Raw genomic sequence first — 19,881 nt, 5'->3', positions numbered from 1 at the left:
CTTTTCCAATGAGTCAACTCTTCGCATGAGGTGGCCAAAGTACTGGAGTTTCAGCTTTAGCATCATTCCTTCCAAAGAAATCCCAGAGCTGATCTCCTTCAGAATGGACTGGCTGGATCTCCTTGCAGTCCAAGGGACTCTCAAGAGTCTTTTCCAACACCACGGTTCAAAAGCATCAATTCTTTGGCGCTCAGCTTTCCTCACAGTCCAACTCTCACATCCATACATGACCACAGGAAAAACCATAGCCTTGACTAGATGGACCTTTGTTGGCAAAGTAATGTGCTATCTAGGTTGGTCATAACTTTTCTTCCAAGGAGTAAGCGTCTTTTAATTTCATGGGTGCAGTCACTATCTGCAGTGATTTTGGAGCCCCCCAAAATAAAGTCTGACACTCTTTCCACTGTTTCCCCATCTATTTCCCATGAAGTGATGGGACCGGATGCCATGATCTTCGTTTTCTGGATGTTGAGCTTTAATAGTGTACCATATTTTGTACCATATTTTAATAGTGTACCATATTTTGTATGGATGGTCCTTTTTTAAAAAAAGTAGTACTTTTCAATAAATGATTTGAAGGTTTACTTTTAAAACTTTGGAGGTGAATTTTTTTTTCCTATTTAGAAGAATGGGCTGTGGGGGCTATTGATAGAAGTGTGCTGGATCATTGTAGGAGTCCTTTGAAAGCCTTGGCATAGTAAGCAGTAAGAGCATAATTGTGTTTGTCAGAGGCATACAACCTACGTATGAGAATTCTTCAGTGAAGTGTTCTTTGATATGTTTAATACATTTATTTTATAAGTTTTCCTGATTCCCAGGAAAGAGCTTAGAAGACTGCTGGAAGGAGTATCCTAGTCTATCCACATATGCTTTCTGAATAATTGGAAAGAGATAATTTCTGATTAGTATGGTTTTTATTGGATATGAAGTCTTGTAAAGATAGTTCTTGTTTTAAGAAATTCGTTTTATTTATAAAACAATTGAAGAAACCGAAAAAAAATTTTTTTCTTCCAACTGGCCGATGAGTTAACTCATTTGGCACAAAGAGATGCTGGGAATAAAGGGGTTTTGTTTTTGTCAGGTCTAGGATCGTTTTCTGTTAAATCTGAGAAGCTGAGCTTTCTCTGCTACTTGTAAACATCTGACTTTTCTACCTTGATATGTGTGACACCATTTATTTATTTATTCTTTTGGCCAAGCCACATGGCTTGCAGAATCTTAGCTCTCAAACAGGGATTGAACTGAAGCCATGGCAGTGAAAGCCCAAAATTCTAACCACTAGGCAACCAGGGGATTCCCACCGTTTCTTTTTTTAAAGGTCTAATTTACAATTTTAGAACTACTCTTAACTGGCTCCTGTTACTTTTTAAATTTTGGTAAATAATGGGAAGAAATTTGGGGAGGGCATTATGGTACTTAATCATATAAGCTACATAGCAGGAGATTCTAAACAGATACTATGTACAGCAGTACTTGATGGAAAAGGCCTTTACATGTAGTTCAAATACTTTGAATGGACACTCATCATTTTAGAGTGATATTTAGTGATACCATAGTCTTTAGTTGAGACTTAGTTTTGTCTCTGAGATCCTTACAGGTTGCATGTGGGTGTTTACTACTTATTTCACGTTTTTTCTGGTTTCATCTTTTACTCTTTGCTCTATCTTACAGATGAATTTCAGAAGTTTCTGAAAAGAAGTTATTTAGTTGCTAATAGAGTTGTAGGCTCAGTCTGATTCTGTTTTCTTCTGAGGCTGAGAGAAGCCTCCAAACTCATATGGAGGTAGAAATTGTAGTTCCACTACTGTTCCATTTTTTAGCCTGTATTTAGAGGTTTCAGAGTGGTGTTTTCTGTTTATTCAGAATGGTTCTTTTTCTTAAATTTTTTTTTAGGGGCCTTAATGACAATAATTTATCTAAAGAGCAGAAAGGTCAACAATACCAGAATTGTTTTGATAACGATCTAATGGATATTAAGGACATGAGATTATTGTGTGGGTTATCCTAACTTAAGTGACTTCCCTGGTGGCTCAGATGGCAAAGTATCTGCCTACAATGCGGGAGACCCAGGTTTGATCCCTGGGTTGGGAAGATCCTCTGGGGAAGGAAATGGCAACCCACTCCAGTACTCCTGCCTGGAAAATCTCATGGACAGAGAAGTGTGGTAGGCTACAGTCCATGGGGTCTCAAAGAGTCGGACATGACTGAGCGACTTTTTTTTTATCCTAACTAAGTGGTATGATTTAGCACTCATTTTAAAATAAAACTAGTTCCCCTAGTTCTGGTGTTTCTTTCTTTCTTTTTTTAAATCACTTTGTTGAATCTAAACCTGGTTTTATTTTGGGTGTCCACAAAGCCTCTTTTTTTTTTTTTTTGAAAAAATAATTTTAGACAATAGAAATATTGTCTAAAATGTTGCCCCCGTAAGTACAGAATGTATTTACACCTTTTAGTTTTCCTACTAACAACTTAGACAATTTGTCCTGGAAGTTTTGTCCATTTCTTTTATAAATTCATTCATTCATTGGGGCTTCCCTGGTGGCTCAGATGGTAAAGAATCCGCCTGCAATGTGGGAGACCTGGGTTCGATCCCTGGGTTGGGAACATCCCCTGGAGGAGGGCATGGCAACCCAGTCCAATATTCTTGCCTGGAGAAATCCCCATGAACAGAGGAGCCTGGTGGGCTACAGTCCATGGGGTCACAAAGAGTCAGACCTGACTGAGTGACTAAGCACAACACAGCATGTTCATTGGTGGACCTGTCTACAACAGTTATTACTGGGGCCTTTGCCTAGTGTAGAAGTTTTTAAAATGTCAGTAACATAGTTTTCACTGATTTTTATGTGTTTGTGTATATATAGTTAAATCTTTGGTAACTGGCAGGCAGTTTTTCAAATGATTCTTATATTGTGAATATTGATAATACTTAATGTTACATTTTCAGTTGATTAATAACCCTTATTATGTGTCTTTATTTGTGAAATTTTTCATCAATTAGGAAAATATTTTTATAATTAATGCTTTTTAAAAGTTTTGATTTTATTTGGAATGTTGAAATGTCCAGTTCCACCATAACTAATAAAAATTAATTTTTAGTTACCAATGAAGGAGTGTGTGGGTCAAAGAGTGAATTTAACACTTAACTCATAAAAATTGCTCTATTTGGGTAGTTTTACAATCAAATAGGCGTTTTGTTGCCTAGGGTTGATTATATTTCTGGGTAGCTGTTATAAATTAGCATTGGTCAATGGATATTGAGTCCAATGTAGATTTGCTAGATGAGAGTTGGGACACAGTTTTACAAACTTTTCATCTGTTATTTCTGAAGTTCAGATAGCTTTGAAAATTTGAAAATCTTCATAAAGCATTCGGTGGCAAAAGCTAAATTATTAAACAGATGTGAGGTTAGTCTTTATTTTTCATAGGGAGAGATAATTTGTTGGATTAAGAAATCCTGTTTCAGGTCCTTTGGGTATATTAATTTAAGGTGAACGACATTACTTTAAAATTTTAAGGGGATGTATAGTAGATAGATGCCCAGTAAATTCTGAATGATGCAAATTAAAATCAAAGACGTGAAATGTTAACTGTTGAAGGAATAGGTAATGCTATAAAGGTATCCTTAAGAATATAAATAAAAACTTTCTTCTTAACTCTGTTTTTTTCTACATTGTAGAACAAACAAAGTAAAATGACATACAGGATTAGCTTAGTGCTGTAAATAAATCTGACAGGGACTAACATCTGACCTTGTGTTTCTTTAAAGGAATCATAAGTGTCTCCCCACCCCCCTCGCCTTTTTTTTTTTTTTTTTAAATCACAGCTTGGTATAGTTGGCTATCTAGCATTAAAGAATATCTCAGAAGATAATAATTCATAGTTGTCAAACCAATATTTTGTCATTCTTCATGAAACTGAAAAATTTAAATTGCAGTACACATTTTTACCCATAATGTCATAACTGGTGATGGGATTCAGGTGTATGATCTGATCTTTACTTTGCCCTTCCCTACCCAATTTTATAGCATGCTATAACAGTCTGAATAATTTTTTTTAATAGGGATTAAAAAATACGTTGTGGGCCTCATTATCAAGACATCATCTGACCCAACTTGTGTAGAGGTAAGAGCTTTTTTGGAAGCTACTGTGAGAGTGTAAATCATTAACACATTGGGTTGATCTTAAACCCACTTCTGTCACAGACATATAGACACATATGCAAATCATTTATGATAGATCTGTAATCACTTTGTTCTTTCTGCTGGGCATGGGTGGGGGGCTGCCTGCATTTCTTATTAATTATATCAACTTTTTTAAGTCCCTTGTTTGAACTTTTTTCTTTTCTTAGAAAGAAAAGGTATATATCGGGAAATTAAATATGATTCTTGTTCAGGTAAGTTTTTACGTGATACATTGTTTTCCCTGAGAATTAGGCTGATAAGTTGAACAAAGTATTCTATTCTATTTTTATTGATTAACTAAACATCTTGCAGAGTGGTGATAGTAGTCCTCACAGTGTTTACAATAGTTAGCCCATTGTCTAACATTTAAAGTTATTGATATGCTGTGGTAGTATTTACAAGGAGTACTACAGTATTTACAAATACTATAAAAACTTCACTTCTTTGGCTCCAGTATGGGTTGGACTCATTAAAAAATTTTTGCCTCATTGTATGTTTCTTTTCCATGTCAGCTATCTCAGTCTTACTGATACGTTAAAAAATTCAAGCATCCGTTTAATTGATCCTTATACTTTACCTGTTTTTTAAACTTTCTATATATCTAACTAGAAAATTTTAATTTACCTAACTTTTACAATATGTACAAAAATCTTCCTGAGAATGGGGCATTTAATACATAGGACTTTTGTAGTTTCTAACTCAGTATATTCTTTATAGAGACTGACACATTTCCTGTCTTGATAAAGGGGAACAAAATGAAGGGTGGTTGATGATTTGCTTCTGCTTTTGGTATCATATAATTTCTGTGAAGTTTGTTTATTTGCACTTGACAAGTGAAATGAAATTAACACTTTCTGTTTTATTTTAGATACTTAAACAGGAGTGGCCAAAACACTGGCCAACTTTTATCAGTGACATTGTTGGAGCAAGTCGGACCAGTGAAAGTCTATGTCAGAATAATATGGTGATTCTGAAACTCTTGAGTGAAGAAGTATTTGATTTTTCTAGTGGACAGATAACCCAAGTGAAAGCTAAGCATTTAAAAGACAGGCAAGTAATTGTTTTAGAATTTTTAAGCAATTTTTCAAACAATTTCAAGGAATTGGAGGTCGATTATAAATATTTAAGGAACAAGTTAGTACATTTTTAATTCTTTCTGACTCCAAATTTAAATAATGCTTAAATGGTCTAATACTCTAAATTGGGGAAGCTTGAAAAATATGTACGGTATTACAACAAAGTAACTTCATACATGTTATGCGTAAAGAATGTAGATTAAGAATTCCCAGAATGCTCTTGGGAGTCTGTTTTATATGGAGCCTAGTTAATTATAGGTCCAAGGATATGACTTGTGTCCAAATGTCTACAGAATTCTACTGTTCCTACATTTTATCCATTTTCCTATAGTTAACACCAGAAAGATGGCAGATTTTATTATTTTCAACGTAGTAATAAAAATGTGTTTAGTCATTATGGAACAAATATTTTACCTTTATGTGTTTAAACGAGCTTCAGAATTTAGAATTTTTTTCTCTGGTTTGGTGTGTAAGCACAATGGATTAGGGATGTCTAACACTGCCTCTCTCCATTTGGAGAGTTTTATTTCAACTGTCTGGATTTAAAAGACTAGATTGAGGGACATCTCTGGTGGTCCAGTGGTTAAGACTCAGAATTTCCACTTCAGGGAGCACCGGTTTGATCCCTGGTTTGGGTAATTAAGATCCTGCGTGCCATGCTGCATGACCAAACTAAAAAAATTAGTAAAAGACTATATTAATTGAAATTTTTCAAATAGAGTAAGGATGACATAAAAACCAAACCTTTAAAGGAAATTAATGTGCTCTTTATAGGTGAGTTTTAAAAGAATGATGTTTACCCATAGTTTTAATAACTAATTTATTTAAATATTTGTTTATTTATTTACCTGGTGGCTCAGGCGGTAAAGAATCCGCCTGCAGTGTTGGACACCTGGGTTTGATCCCTGGGCTGGGAAGATCCTTGGAAGAGGACACAGCAACCCGTTCCAATATTCTTGCCTGGAGAATCCCTACGAACAGAGGAGCCTGGCAGGCTACAGTTCATAGGGTTGCAAAGAGTCGGACACAAGCAACTAAGCATGGCACATTTATTTATTTGGCTGTGGCATATGCGTTCTAGTTCCCTAACCAGGGATCAAAGCCAGGCCCCTGCATTGGGAAAACAGTCTTAGCCACTGGATCACCAGGGAAGTCCCAACTTTATAACTTTGGATGAAATTATTGGTACGTGTGTTTATAAATAGAAGTAACGGGTTTTAATGGCTGCTGAAATGTTGTTACTCTGTAAATAGTTACAGCATTTCTTCTAAACTGATCACTTTTTTGTTTTTCTTTAGCATGTGCAACGAATTCTCACAAATTTTTCAGCTTTGTCAGTTTGTGATGGTAAGTGTTTTTAATTTCAGTTTTTAAAAAATAACCATTATTATAGGAAGGTGTTAATTGAAAAAATGTTTTTGTTGTAGGAAAATTCCCAAAATGCTCCACTTGTACATGCAACTTTAGAAACGTTGCTCAGATTTCTTAACTGGATTCCGCTTGGATATATTTTTGAGACCAAGTTAATCAGCACATTAATTTATAAGGTATGTGAATGCATTTCATTTATTTTCTTATAAATAAAGTTTGCACAACTATGCTCTTTTGAATAGAAAAACCAATCTACATTCATAACCATAATCAGCCTTATTTCTGAGATGAGAAAACTGCTGAGAAGAACTTTTCTGCAGTTTCAGCTAATTTTTAAAAACAGTGTCAGAATCTTCTGATACTCTCACTTTACTAGGCAGTCTCTCATATTCTATGTGAACAACTAGTAGTTTGTTTGCAGTAGCATGTAATGCCTATATAAAGTCTTGTAATTGTTTATCCAGAGATAATCAATTACCAACTGGTTGTATTTTCAGATTTTTCTAATCAAATGTAATGAATAAATTATGTATTTAATCAAGACCCTCTAAAAGCAGACTGTTATAACTTATATTTGGGGCTTCATAGATCAGGACTTGATAAGGTCATATTCTAATGTGAATTTACTATGTTGGAGCCACCATTTTATCGATAGAAAGTTTAAATTTGCTATTGTCAACAATACCACAGGAAATGTTGGGTATTTATGTACTTGTCCAGATACTTTGTGCAAATTTTAATACACATATTGGTCAATAAGTATGTCCATTTTTAAGGCTTTTGATGCTCATCAATTGCCACCCACAAAATAGGCTACATTTATTCCTTTTCATCAATAAAAAAAGAGCTAGTTTCCCTACACCTTTGTTAATCTTATATTACTGATCTTAGGATCTTAAACAATTATAATATTTTCAGATTATACAGAAAACATATCTTTAAAAGTCATGTAGTAGATCATGGGGAAAGTTTCTAAGCAACTTGGTGTTTTTCAGATGTCTAAAGACACATCAAAAGAAAGCACAGTTTGCTTTTAAAGCATTTACTGTCTATTGGGGTGGATAATGAAATTTCCTTAAAATATAGATACCAAAAACCTGTATCACCACCTATTTGCCTGGTATTTTCTTTCCCCAGTGTTCCTGATTTCTAAATCTTTCATTATTTTTTTAATGGTTAATTTTAAGTAAAGTGTTTCAGGCTATTTAATTTTATGCTCCCTCTCTCCCCTTTCTTTTAATTAAAATAGTTCTTGAATGTTCCAATGTTTCGAAATGTCTCTCTGAAGTGCCTCACTGAGATTGCTGGTGTGAGTGTAAGCCAGTATGAGGAGCAATTTGTAACGCTATTTACACTGACAATGATGCAGCTAAAACAGGTAATGTAACACTCTTATTAAACTGACTAAACAATCTTAGTGCCTTAGAAAAAGTTGGATTTCAGTTGAACCATTTCACCACAGCTTAACATAAATAGATCAGTGCAATTCTGTGTTTATTATATATATATATTACATACACTAAGGTGGGAAAACTGGTTTAGGAAAAATTTCAAAGGATTGTCTTTGAGGAAATCTTACTGTGCTTTTGATTTAAAAAACAAAAGCTAGGACAGAAAGGTACAAAAATGGATATAATAGACCAAGGCATTTTATTGAAAGATAGCTATTTAACTCCATATGTTTTAAAATTAATAAAACCTGGTGGAAATTTAGAACTTAAATGTAGGATCTTTGTTGTTATTTTGAAGGCTTATGATCCATATTTAAATTTGCAGATGCTTCCTCTAAATACCAATATTCGACTTGCATACTCAAATGGAAAGGATGATGAACAGAACTTTATTCAAAATCTCAGTTTGTTTCTCTGCACCTTTCTTAAAGAACATGGTCAACTTATAGAAAAAAGATTAAATCTCAGGGAAACACTCATGGAGGTAGGCTTTGTGGAGCTTTTGGCTTCTAAAATTAATTATAATGTAAACTGCTTTTGTTCTAAAATTCTCTTGACATTCTCTTTGACATATCTTATTCTCTGCACAATACAGTACATGCTCTCAATTCTGAATTCTAGTCAGAAGCCAAGTGTCCTGATTTCTCTGTTCTATTTAATGTCAGATCAGTAATTTATAATGAATATTAAATTCCAATAAGTGTGCATATGTGTCATTCCTAAGATGCAAAGTCTAAAAACCTTATTTTAAAATAGAGGTGTAATAATATACAACTTTTAAATTGCATGAGTGGTATTTAGTACATTCACAGTGTTGTCAACCATTTATCCATTTTAAAACATTTTTTCATTACCCACAAAGGATAAAGGTACCCATTGAAACAAGTCATTCCATTCTGCTCTTCTGTCCAGTCCCCAGCAACAAGTAATTTGCTGTACAACTCAATGGATTTACCTATTCTAAACCTTTCACATAACTGGAATTATAATGTATGGACTTTCGTTGTTGCTGCTTTCTTTCACTTAACATGTTACCATGTTATAGCGTATGTCAGTACTTCATCCCTTTCATGCCGAATAATATCCCTTTATATGGATATACATCATTTTTTGTGTCCGTACATCTGTTGAACATTTGAATTATTTCTTCCTTTTTGCTATAACCAAATATTGTTTGATTTAACAATCATGTGTCTTAGCATATTCTAGGACATGTCAGAAGAAAGCGCACTTTGCTCATACACAGTTTCTATTGTATATTTGATAAATGATGAATCTTCATAGTGTACAAAAAGCAATATGAATTTTTATTTCCCATTAACATAGCAAATGGAAAACCGTTTGAGGTTGTTAGTAATGTCTAAGGATTGTTTTAATAGTTTTGGTCTTCTGTGTAGGCCCTTCATTATATGTTGTTGGTATCCGAAGTAGAGGAAACTGAAATCTTTAAGATTTGTCTTGAGTACTGGAATCACCTGGCAGCTGAACTCTATAGAGAGAGCCCGTTCTCAACATCTGCCTCTCCATTGCTATCTGGAAGTCAGCATTTTGATGTTCCTCCTAGGAGACAGCTATATTTGCCTGTATTGTCCAAGGTAACAACAGTGTGTGGTTGAGTGTGCTTTCTCTGATTTTGGAGGACCAGATGAAAATGCTGGCTTTTATTTTTTGGCTGAATCTATCCAAGCACATCCTGTGAGTTTGTTAGAAATGCAGATGAGATGCAGGAAAGTTAACAGTTGATTTTTGTCCATGTTTAGATTAAAATTTATTGTAGAATTATATTTTAAGTATGTTTATTTTATATTGTGGGCATGATTGTGTTTGGTATGTTGGTGTTAAGTGCCATTTTTTGAGAGTGGGAGTTATAGTTAATGTAACTAATTTCAGAGATCTAACTTTTTTTTTTTTTTTTAATTGCTGAATAGGTCCGTTTATTAATGGTTAGTAGAATGGCTAAACCAGAGGAAGTATTAGTTGTAGAAAATGATCAGGGAGAAGTTGTAAGAGAATTCATGAAGGATACAGATTCCATAAATTTGTATAAGAATATGAGAGAAACATTAGGTAAGTTAATAAATACTATTAATTTAATCCTTATTAAAAATTGTATTGTTTTGTGGAAATACTGTTTAGGAAACAAGGCATGCTTAGTTTCTGAGTCTGTTAATAGCTATCCTTATTAGAGTGCTATTGGTCTTAGTAAAAATCTTTTTGCTCATTAAGTTTTGCATTTTAAAACGTGAAATTTTTTTCTTTCCTGTAGTTTATCTTACTCATCTGGATTATGTAGATACAGAACGAATAATGACCGAGAAGCTTCATAATCAAGTGAATGGTACGGAGTGGTCATGGAAGAATTTGAATACATTGTGTTGGGCAATAGGCTCCATTAGTGGAGCAATGCATGAAGAGGATGAAAAGCGATTTCTTGTTACTGTTATAAAGGTATGCAAGAGATAGGGGTGAACTAGAACCTTGTTAGTGTATTTTACTATAAATGACTGAAATTTTTCTTACTTTACAGGATCTATTAGGATTATGTGAACAGAAAAGAGGCAAAGATAATAAAGCTATTATTGCATCAAATATCATGTACATAGTAGGTCAATATCCACGATTTTTAAGAGCTCACTGGAAATTTTTGAAGACAGTAGTTAACAAGCTCTTCGAATTCATGCATGGTAAATCCTGTTTGCTTAATATATTTTATTTTTGCTTAATGGAAAAGGCAAATTTTTTTTGATATTTGTTTTTGTTTTGTTAAGAGACCCACGATGGAGTCCAGGACATGGCTTGTGATACTTTCATTAAAATAGCTCAAAAGTGCCGCAGGCATTTCGTTCAGGTTCAGGTTGGAGAAGTAATGCCATTTATTGATGAGATTTTGAACAACATTAACACTATAATTTGCGATCTTCAACCTCAACAGGTACGTGGATCAGTAAGCATATTTTTTTTAGAAAATAACTACTGTTTCAATGAGAATTCATTAATGGGGGTAGAATGCCACTGATGGATTCAAGTGTTTCTGTGTTTAAATTTTTATAGTGAGGCAGAAATTCAGTCAGAAGTGTTTTAAACTGAATTACTATTTAATTATTACTAACATGTTAACAAAATTAGCTTAAGTTGTGTAATGAATTATTTGTATGTGATTTTCCTTATTATGATGCATACAAGTAACATGTCTGCCTTTTAACATAGGTCCATACATTTTATGAAGCTGTGGGGTACATGATTGGTGCACAAACAGACCAAACAGTACAAGAACATTTGATAGAAAAATATATGCTACTTCCTAATCAGGTTTGGGATAGCATAATCCAGCAAGCAACCAAAGTAAGTTTTAGTTACTTTTTGTGAAAGTTCAAATGGAATCTAAGAAAGTTATATTTACAAAAGTAGTAAATTTAGTACTTTGACACGTATATCTGATCCATAGTGCTTTGTGTGCTTTTGCACATTGAAAGAATGGTAACATTTTTATTCTGTTTGGATGATATTTTGGGAAATACTTTCCTCTATTCTTTAGTAATAAAGACTTTTACAGTACTTTTACACTTTAGGATTATATGTGTGATGGTGGTTCATAGTAATGTGGGTAATTTTTTTTGCTTTAGCAAAAAGAATTCTCTTACAATAAGTGGAGTTGTGTTTTGTTCTTACAGAATGTGGATATACTTAAAGATCCTGAAACAGTCAAGCAACTTGGTAGCATACTGAAAACAAATGTGAGAGCTTGCAAAGCAGTTGGACACCCATTTGTGATTCAGCTTGGGAGAATTTATTTAGATATGCTTAATGTATACAAGTGCCTCAGTGAAAATATTTCTGCAGCTATTCAAGCTAATGGTAAGCAATTCTGAATTCTTATGGAATGCTATATTAAGTTAGTTCTACATTCATTGCCTTAGCCATAAGCATTTAGCACTTTTGACAAAATACCTCCCGTGTTTTAGGCAATCCTCAACAATTTTTAATGAGTCTCACATGCCCCTTTCCCTTATAAAATTAGTCTATTTTCCCAGGAAATTAATCTGTGTCCTCTTGTTTTTTGTGGCATTCCGGGTAGCTCAGTAGTAAAGAATCTGCCCGCCAATGATCCGTGGGTCTGGAAGATCCCCTGGAGGAGGAAATGGCAGTCCACTCTAGTACTCTTGCCTGGAAAAATCCTGGGAACAAAAGATGCTGGCAGGCTATAGTTCATAGGGTTGCAGAGAGTTGGACATGAATGAGCAGGAGCACTCTTTGTCTTTAGGTTTTCTAATGGAGAATGGAAACCAGTAGTATCTGAAGTACAGGTAACTGCCAATGTAGAATTTTAGTTGTCAAATTGGATTCCACCTGATTTTGTTTTTTAGGTGAGATGGTTACAAAGCAACCATTGATTAGAAGTATGCGAACAGTAAAAAGAGAAACTTTAAAGTTAATATCTGGTTGGGTGAGCCGGTCTAATGATCCACAGATGGTAAGTGAGATGTCATTTTGTTTTTTAAAGTTGATACTGTACTCTCTAGAATGTGTATATATTCTGTATGAATTTAGCTATTTAAAGCTTAATTATATAATGTAATTTAGATGTTTACATTTGGTGTTACTTTATAGCATTCTATTTATTGGAGTTCTGGAGTCCCTTAAAATAGTAAGATCCCTTCTCCAGGGGATCTTCCCAATCCAGGAATTGAGCGTAGGTCTCCTGCATTGCAGGCAGATTCTTTTACCAATTGAGCCAGCCACCAGGGACGGCCAAGATACATACCTTCTTCCAAAGAAATTGCTGTTGGTAGGGGGAGGGTGGTGATGTAATAAGACAGTTGAGATGATTGAGTAATTTTTATTTTCCATGGATAGAGTTCAAATGAAATTTCTTTTCTGATGGTTTTGGGAGCAATTTGTAAAGCTGTCACAAGAGCTGTTTCCCTCCTTAGTGGGATTAAGCAGTTTCCTAGTTGAAGGTTTAAAAGTCTATTGTGCTGTCTTATTCCTGTCAGTCTTAAATGGTTTTCAGAAAGTAATTAGCTCTATATGCTTGAACTTGGGGGAACTATTTATGTTTAGTTATTGTTAAACCTTTCCTTCTTCTGGATCCTTGGAACATTACGATAAATCCTTTCCTGTTCATCACTATTGTGTGGAAGTAGCATTGAGAACTGTGCTACTTACTTTCATAAATTTGATACTTCAGTATTGTTCCTGTTAATACTGGAAAATTTTTTCAGGAAATTACCAGGGTATCAAACTAGTTTACAGCTAAGATTTATGTTGAACTTTGGGACTGTGAATTCAAAGATAGTTGAATAATTCAGATTTAGTGTGTAGGGAAATAAATTCAGTGTTAAGAGTGGAAATATGAGAGTGGTCAAGGAAAGGATAAATGAGGCATGGGTATGAAGTGTACAGTATGGGAAATAGTGTATAATAGTCAAGAACTAATATCTTTTTATAGTGACAGACTATAAATTTAATGGGATCATTTTAGAATGTATAAAAATATTAAATCACTAGACTGTTAATAGGAACTAATGTCGTGTTGTAGGTCAAAAGAAGGATGTAATGTACAAACATGGTATATAAAATTTACACTGCTGTATGTTTTATAAGAAAGTTGAGTAAATCTTAAGCATTTTTATCAACTTTTTTTCTGTTTATATCTATATGAGGTGTTATATATAAAATATCTATGATCACTAAACTTAACTCTTCTATAATCATTTCATGATGTAAGTAAACTTGTAGAACTTAAAGGAAGAAAAAGAAGGGAGAATCGGTTCTAGTTAAGAGAAAACCTAGTAAGTAAAAGAAAAATAATTTTGTGCTTATCCTTCAAATCTTGCTAGGCCTGTTTTATGTATTGGGACACTACTACTGTTTAGTTAAATGAAACATGATCATATTTATTGAGCACATCTTAATGGAGGATGCGTTATAAAGCATAGAGTTTACACCTTAGACTGTGTTTATTGGGAATCTTGGAAAGCCTACCACAGTCTTTCTGGCATAGTGTAGTTCCTTTTATGAGAGTAAGTAATGGTTATTATTTCTGATTATTAAACTGTTGGTTAGCATTCATTAAATTTAAAAAAGCATTGATGATGGAGGTCTGATTTTGGTTAGATTTGAATACTTTGGTGTACAGTGAGGCATTACCCTTCCCTGTGCCTCACACACAGACACACAGTATCCCTAGAATCCTGGTCCTGCCAAAATACTTAGAGCTAGTCACTTGATGTCAGGCCCCAGTTTTCTTTAATAAGTATAGATTTAAACTGTACAATGTCCGTGGCCCTCTTCTGCCTATTTTGGTTTCTTGATTTTTCTTTGTAAAGTTCTAATACACCAGAATTAAAGCCGTAAGAGTTTCCGTTTTTCAGTAGATGATCAACCTAAATTAAGTTTTACAAGGTAACATTGACCTGGCTGCTTAGTATGAGTTGGCAAGTGCCTGAATTAAAATGAAAAGTTTTGTTGTTGTTTTTTTTTAAACAGGTAGCTGAAAATTTTGTTCCTCCTCTGTTGGATGCAGTTCTCATTGATTACCAGAGAAATGTCCCAGCTGCTAGAGAGCCAGAAGTGCTTAGTACTATGGCTATTATTGTCAACAAGTTAGGAGGACATATAACAGCTGAAATACCTCAAATATTTGATGCTGTTTTTGAGTGCACATTGAATATGATAAATAAGGTATGCAATTTGCATTTCAGTTACATAATGGCAAGTTCTACAGTTATCCATATAACTTTTAAAAGCGTAAATGATGGCTGTCTATGAGCATAGCATAAATTTTAGGCTCTGATGTTAAAACATTTGAACTTCTAGATAAGAAAAGTATTTTTTTTTTTAAATTTGCCAGTTTTTTATTCAAATAGCAGCTAACATTTATTCAAAACTTGAAACGTTTTAGTCACTGGATTTTTAGTTCAGTTTAGTAAAATATAGTATATGTTTATGAAAAATGGGAAAATTTATTAACCAAAAAGAAAAACATGTAAATATATGTGTACACATTTACACAGTAGACTTCTCTAATCTGTGTTACTGATCTCAAAGTCACTTTAAAGTGGTAGCAAATCTCTAGCAAGTCTCAATGCTAATAGAAAATGTGATGGTCTTTGTGGGTTTTGTTGAGTTCTCTTTATAATAAGATGACCTTGTATTCCTTCATATTGACAATTCATTTGTGTAATAGTATTTTTGTTCTCTCTTACGGGGTCCACTAACTCCAAATATTTATAATGAATTAGAGCTTGCTTTCCCTCTTCCATTAAATACAATTTAAGGCATTGAATCTTCTATTTTGTTCTCACCATTTATTTTTAGGACTTTGAAGAATATCCTGAACACAGAACGAACTTTTTCTTACTACTTCAGGCTGTCAATTCTCATTGTTTCCCAGCATTCCTGGCTATTCCACCGGCACAGTTTAAACTTGTTTTGGATTCTATTATTTGGGCTTTTAAACATACCATGAGGAATGTAGCAGATACAGGTAAATACATAAAAATGATGTTCTTTATTCATTTGCCTACCAACCCACAGTCCACATACGGACACTTACAAATAGACACCCATCTATCTGTGTATTTGTAGCTGCAGACAAGAGGTATCACTTCACTTGTCATGGGTTTTTTTTTTAGTGCATCAGTAATGGATGTGGGAGAGAATCAACTAAACCTTAAGAAATAAGGGAGAGGTGATGATGGTTAGATTAGTCTGTAAGTAAGCAGTCATTGATTCTAATTTAACTCCATTAACTGAGTCAAGATAATTTAGGCAAATAATTGTCTTTAGCTTAAAAAAAAAAAACGAGAGAGACTTTGAATTGTTTGATAGCTGAAGTACCATTGTGAATGTTGTCAGTATGGAATAACTTGGTTGGCTTTATATGTCTTTTAGGCCTACAGATACTTTTTACACTCTTACAAAATGTTGCACAAGAAGAAGCTGCAGCTCAGAGTTTTTATCAGACTTACTTTTGTGATATTCTTCAGCATATCTTTTCTGTTGTGACAGACACCTCGCATACTGCTGGTAAGACTTTAAAGCTGTAAAAATTCTATGTTCCTTCTGATTGTTATTATATCTTAGAGTTTAATGATGTCCTTCTTATCAACAGGTTTAACAATGCATGCATCTATCCTTGCATATATGTTTAATTTGGTTGAAGAAGGAAAAATAAGTACACCATTAAATCCTGGAAATCCAGTTAACAACCAAATGTTTATTCAGGAATATGTGGCTAATCTTCTTAAGTCCGCATTCCCTCATCTACAAGAGTAAATATCCCTTTTTATAAACTTAAGTTTTTTAAGGGTTTTTTTTTTGTTTGTTTTGTTTTTTAAGTGATTAATCATTGTGTTTTAACTTGCAGTGCTCAAGTAAAGCTCTTTGTGACAGGACTTTTCAGCTTAAATCAGGATATTCCTGCATTCAAGGAACATCTTCGGGATTTCCTGGTACAGATAAAGGTACATATTTTATTTGCAGTTGCAGAAATATTGAGAGTAAATACTGATTGCATTCTTGCATCCAGAATTGACCACTTTTTGTAATGAGCAAAATGAGTGTGCTTTTAAAATATGTATAGTCTTACTCTTTTGAGATACATTACAGAAAGAAAAACTTTAAATCAAGGCCAGAAGAGGAGATAGGTTTAAAATGTTTGGGGTAACTTATGTCTATTGCAACATTGTGATTGAATCCCGTAGATATTTTTAAAGGAGTTGGGGGAATGAAATATATTGATAGTTCCTTTTGGGATTTTCCACATTGTTAGTAAAGAATTCATTTTAGGGGGAACCATGGTGATTAGCGGAGTAGGCAATGGCACCCCACTCTAATGTTCTTGCCTGGAAATCCCAGGGACAGGGGAGCCTGGTGGGCTGCCGTCTATGGGGTCGCACAGGGTCGGACACGACTGAAGTGACTTAGCAGCAGCAGCAGCAATGGTGATTAGCAGATACTAGCCTGTTATTTACTGCTGTTACAGTGCTTTGTTGACTTAGGAGAAGAGGAATTTTTGTTGTGTCATCGTGTTTTAAAGAAGTCAAAAAGAGCTGATGAATTCTTGTCCATATCTATTAAATAAGAATTGATCACATAACATGCAGGTTTTTTCCTCCTCCAAAATACAAAGTTTTTTTTTTTTTTAAGTGTAAAAAACTGATTCGTACAAAGCTATAAAGGATGAAAGTTGATAACATAGCTATGAGGACAATGATAATATACTTGATCATTAGTCTTTGTTATCATTGCTCTTGAAGTATGTTTTATATGTGGCATTATACTATCCCTCTTTTGTAATCTTTCCCTCCCAACTAACACATTTAGTCTTTAATTCAACTGTGTAGAATTATATATATAATTTAAGCCCAACAATTGATGGATACATTACACTGCTAAGTATGTTGACAGTTGACCATCTTTTCACAGGAGTTTGCAGGTGAAGATACATCGGATCTCTTTTTGGAAGAACGAGAAACAGCCCTTCGACAGGCTCAGGAAGAAAAACACAAACTTCAGATGTCTGTCCCAGGCATCCTTAATCCACATGAAATTCCAGAAGAAATGTGTGATTAAAATCAGAAGTCATGCTGGGTTGTTTTTTTTTTTTTTATTTTTTTTTTTTTCTTTTCCTCTGCAACTCTTGTTAGCAGATGAAAGCAGCATCTGAATATTTGTCGACCAAAATGATGCCAATTTGTAAATTAAAATGTCACCTAGTGGCCCTTTTTCTTATGTGTTTTTTGTATAAGAAATTTTCTGTGAAATATCCTTCCATTGTTTAAGCTTTTGTTTTGGTCATCTTTATTTAGTTTGCATGAAGTTGAAAATTACGGCATTTTTAAAAATTTTAACTTCATCCCCATTTTGTGGCTGGGATGGGGGGAGGAGGAAAATCCAATTTGAACATATACTTGTAAATTCTGATGCAAAAGTATACAATTTTTCCTGTAAAGAATACCAGTTTTTAATTAGGGAGCATTTTCTTTCTAGCCTGTATTTCAGTCTAGAAGAAAAGATAATGAGTAAAACAGATTGCGTTGTTAAAAGGATTATAGTGCTGCATTGTCTGAAGTTAGCACCTCTTGGACTGAATTGTTTGTCTAGACTACATGTATTACAAGTCTGTATGGCAAGTTTGCAGCAAGATCATGTGCATATCATCCCATTGTAAACGACTTCAAAAAATATGGGAACACAGTTAGTTATTTTTACACAGTTCTTTTTGTTTTTGTGTGTGTGTGCTGTCGCTTGTCGACAACAGCTTTTTGTTTTCCTCAATGAGGAGTGTTGCTCATTTGTGAGCCTTCATTAACTCAAAGTGAAATGGTTAAAAATATTTATCCTGTTAGAATAGGCTGCATCTTTTTAACAACTCATTAAAAACAAACAAAACAAAACTCTGGCTTTTGAGATGACTTATACTAATTTACATTGTTTACCAAGCTGTAGTGCTTTAAGAACACTACTTAAAAAGCAAAATAAACTTGGTTTACATTTATTTTCCCTTTATTGGCTCAAACTTATTCCTGTATTAATGAAAGTGGTTATTTATGTTTAGGTGTTAGGTAACATTTTTAAACGAATTTTGATAACTGTTGACTTCCAAGTATTATTTCTAAGGTTATTGAGTAAAGGCAGCATTTGTATAAAATGAACATGTTCCTGAGATATCTTCTGTTCCCAAGAAACAAATCCCTCCTGTGACAGCTTGGCACACATTTTACCTTTACTTGCAGTTAAAAAGCATCTTTCCTTTGGTTAGGAATTGGGGGGTAACAAAGCTGTAGATTCCCTACAAAATATGAAAAGGGGATAGAAAAGGAAACCAGCTTGGGTGAGTCTGTTTCCAGATGATTAAATTAGCCTTCTATATACCTAAACTAAAACCTAAGCATTTGAAGTGCCTCATGTTTGTGGAGAATCAGCAATTTTGTATAATTGCTATTCTCCTAACTTTTTATATAGGTCTTTGGCAAAGATTGGCATTATTTCAGTAGAATGTAATCATGCATAAAAGTCTTTTTAAAACAACAAATAGTAAGATGTTTTAAATATACAGAGAGGAATATTGAAGTACTTTGTTTAATACTTTAGCTTTCTTAAAAGCTTTGATTTTCTTACTGGTGTTTGCCTATAAATAAGTTGTCTTGGAACAGTTAAAAGAGTTCAGTTTCAAATCATATGCTGTATTTGAAATCTGCTTTCCATCAGTGGTCATGTATAATTTTCTTACCCTACAGCCCCATTGCCTACCTTGATATGTTTTGAATGTTGAAGAAACCAAGCTTTGGCCAAAATGAGAACATGCTAATAGAAAATTAAACTTATTGTGGGCATTTCTTGCTTGAATAAAAGTTAATCATATCAGGCCAGCCTCAACGTGTTTTACAAGAAAGCATACTGATAAACTGGCCATTTGAAATGTTTGGCTCAGTGTTGTTTAACCTTTGCAAAAAGGCAGCATCTCAGTTGTTACAAATTGTGAGAGAGAACTGGAATTGTCTCATAAGTATGTCTAAATCTTGGTTTAGACACCCATTAGAATCATAGACAAGTCTTTCGAACTGAAAATGGTCTCACAAAAGCTAATTCCTGAGTCAGTTAGGATATCAACAGTAGAATGCCATTCTAATATTTTAGCATCTCTGAAGATCTGTGGCACCTTAAAAACTGGTGGCTAGGCAATACTGTTGATATATTTCCCTGCTTGTCCATGTGTGAACTCAATAATTGTTTGTATGCATTTATTGCTATTTATTGTCTTACCCAAAAAAATTCTTACATAAAAGTATTAAA

The 19,881-nt window shown here is 34.0% G+C and overlaps 1 protein-coding gene across 3 annotated transcripts in view; it reads left to right on the top strand.

Annotated features, from left to right (window-relative positions):
* Positions 1-18,583, top strand: part of XPO1 (exportin 1) — a 42,187-nt gene extending 23,604 nt beyond the window's left edge. For all 3 annotated transcript variants that reach the window (XM_061432742.1, XM_061432744.1, XM_061432743.1), the window contains exons 5-25: positions 4,061-4,122; positions 4,349-4,393; positions 5,050-5,231; positions 6,556-6,604; positions 6,685-6,804; positions 7,878-8,006; positions 8,405-8,563; positions 9,477-9,674; positions 10,008-10,146; positions 10,346-10,527; positions 10,607-10,763; positions 10,848-11,011; positions 11,287-11,421; positions 11,751-11,934; positions 12,444-12,550; positions 14,569-14,763; positions 15,400-15,568; positions 15,976-16,110; positions 16,196-16,355; positions 16,451-16,547; positions 17,512-18,583. In XM_061432742.1, coding sequence (XP_061288726.1) covers positions 4,061-4,122; positions 4,349-4,393; positions 5,050-5,231; positions 6,556-6,604; positions 6,685-6,804; positions 7,878-8,006; positions 8,405-8,563; positions 9,477-9,674; positions 10,008-10,146; positions 10,346-10,527; positions 10,607-10,763; positions 10,848-11,011; positions 11,287-11,421; positions 11,751-11,934; positions 12,444-12,550; positions 14,569-14,763; positions 15,400-15,568; positions 15,976-16,110; positions 16,196-16,355; positions 16,451-16,547; positions 17,512-17,658 — 2,915 coding nt within the window. In that variant the 3' untranslated portion in view covers positions 17,659-18,583. The remainder of the gene's footprint in view (positions 1-4,060; positions 4,123-4,348; positions 4,394-5,049; positions 5,232-6,555; positions 6,605-6,684; positions 6,805-7,877; positions 8,007-8,404; positions 8,564-9,476; positions 9,675-10,007; positions 10,147-10,345; positions 10,528-10,606; positions 10,764-10,847; positions 11,012-11,286; positions 11,422-11,750; positions 11,935-12,443; positions 12,551-14,568; positions 14,764-15,399; positions 15,569-15,975; positions 16,111-16,195; positions 16,356-16,450; positions 16,548-17,511) is intronic.
* Positions 18,584-19,881: the final 1,298 nt, after the last annotated feature.

Source organism: Bos javanicus, chromosome 11 (genome assembly GCF_032452875.1).
Source record: "Bos javanicus breed banteng chromosome 11, ARS-OSU_banteng_1.0, whole genome shotgun sequence".
In the NCBI taxonomy this organism is placed as follows: Eukaryota; Metazoa; Chordata; class Mammalia; order Artiodactyla; family Bovidae; genus Bos; species Bos javanicus.
The sequence above is the reverse complement of the archived record's forward strand: the minus strand, read 5'-3'. Positions and strand labels throughout refer to the sequence as shown.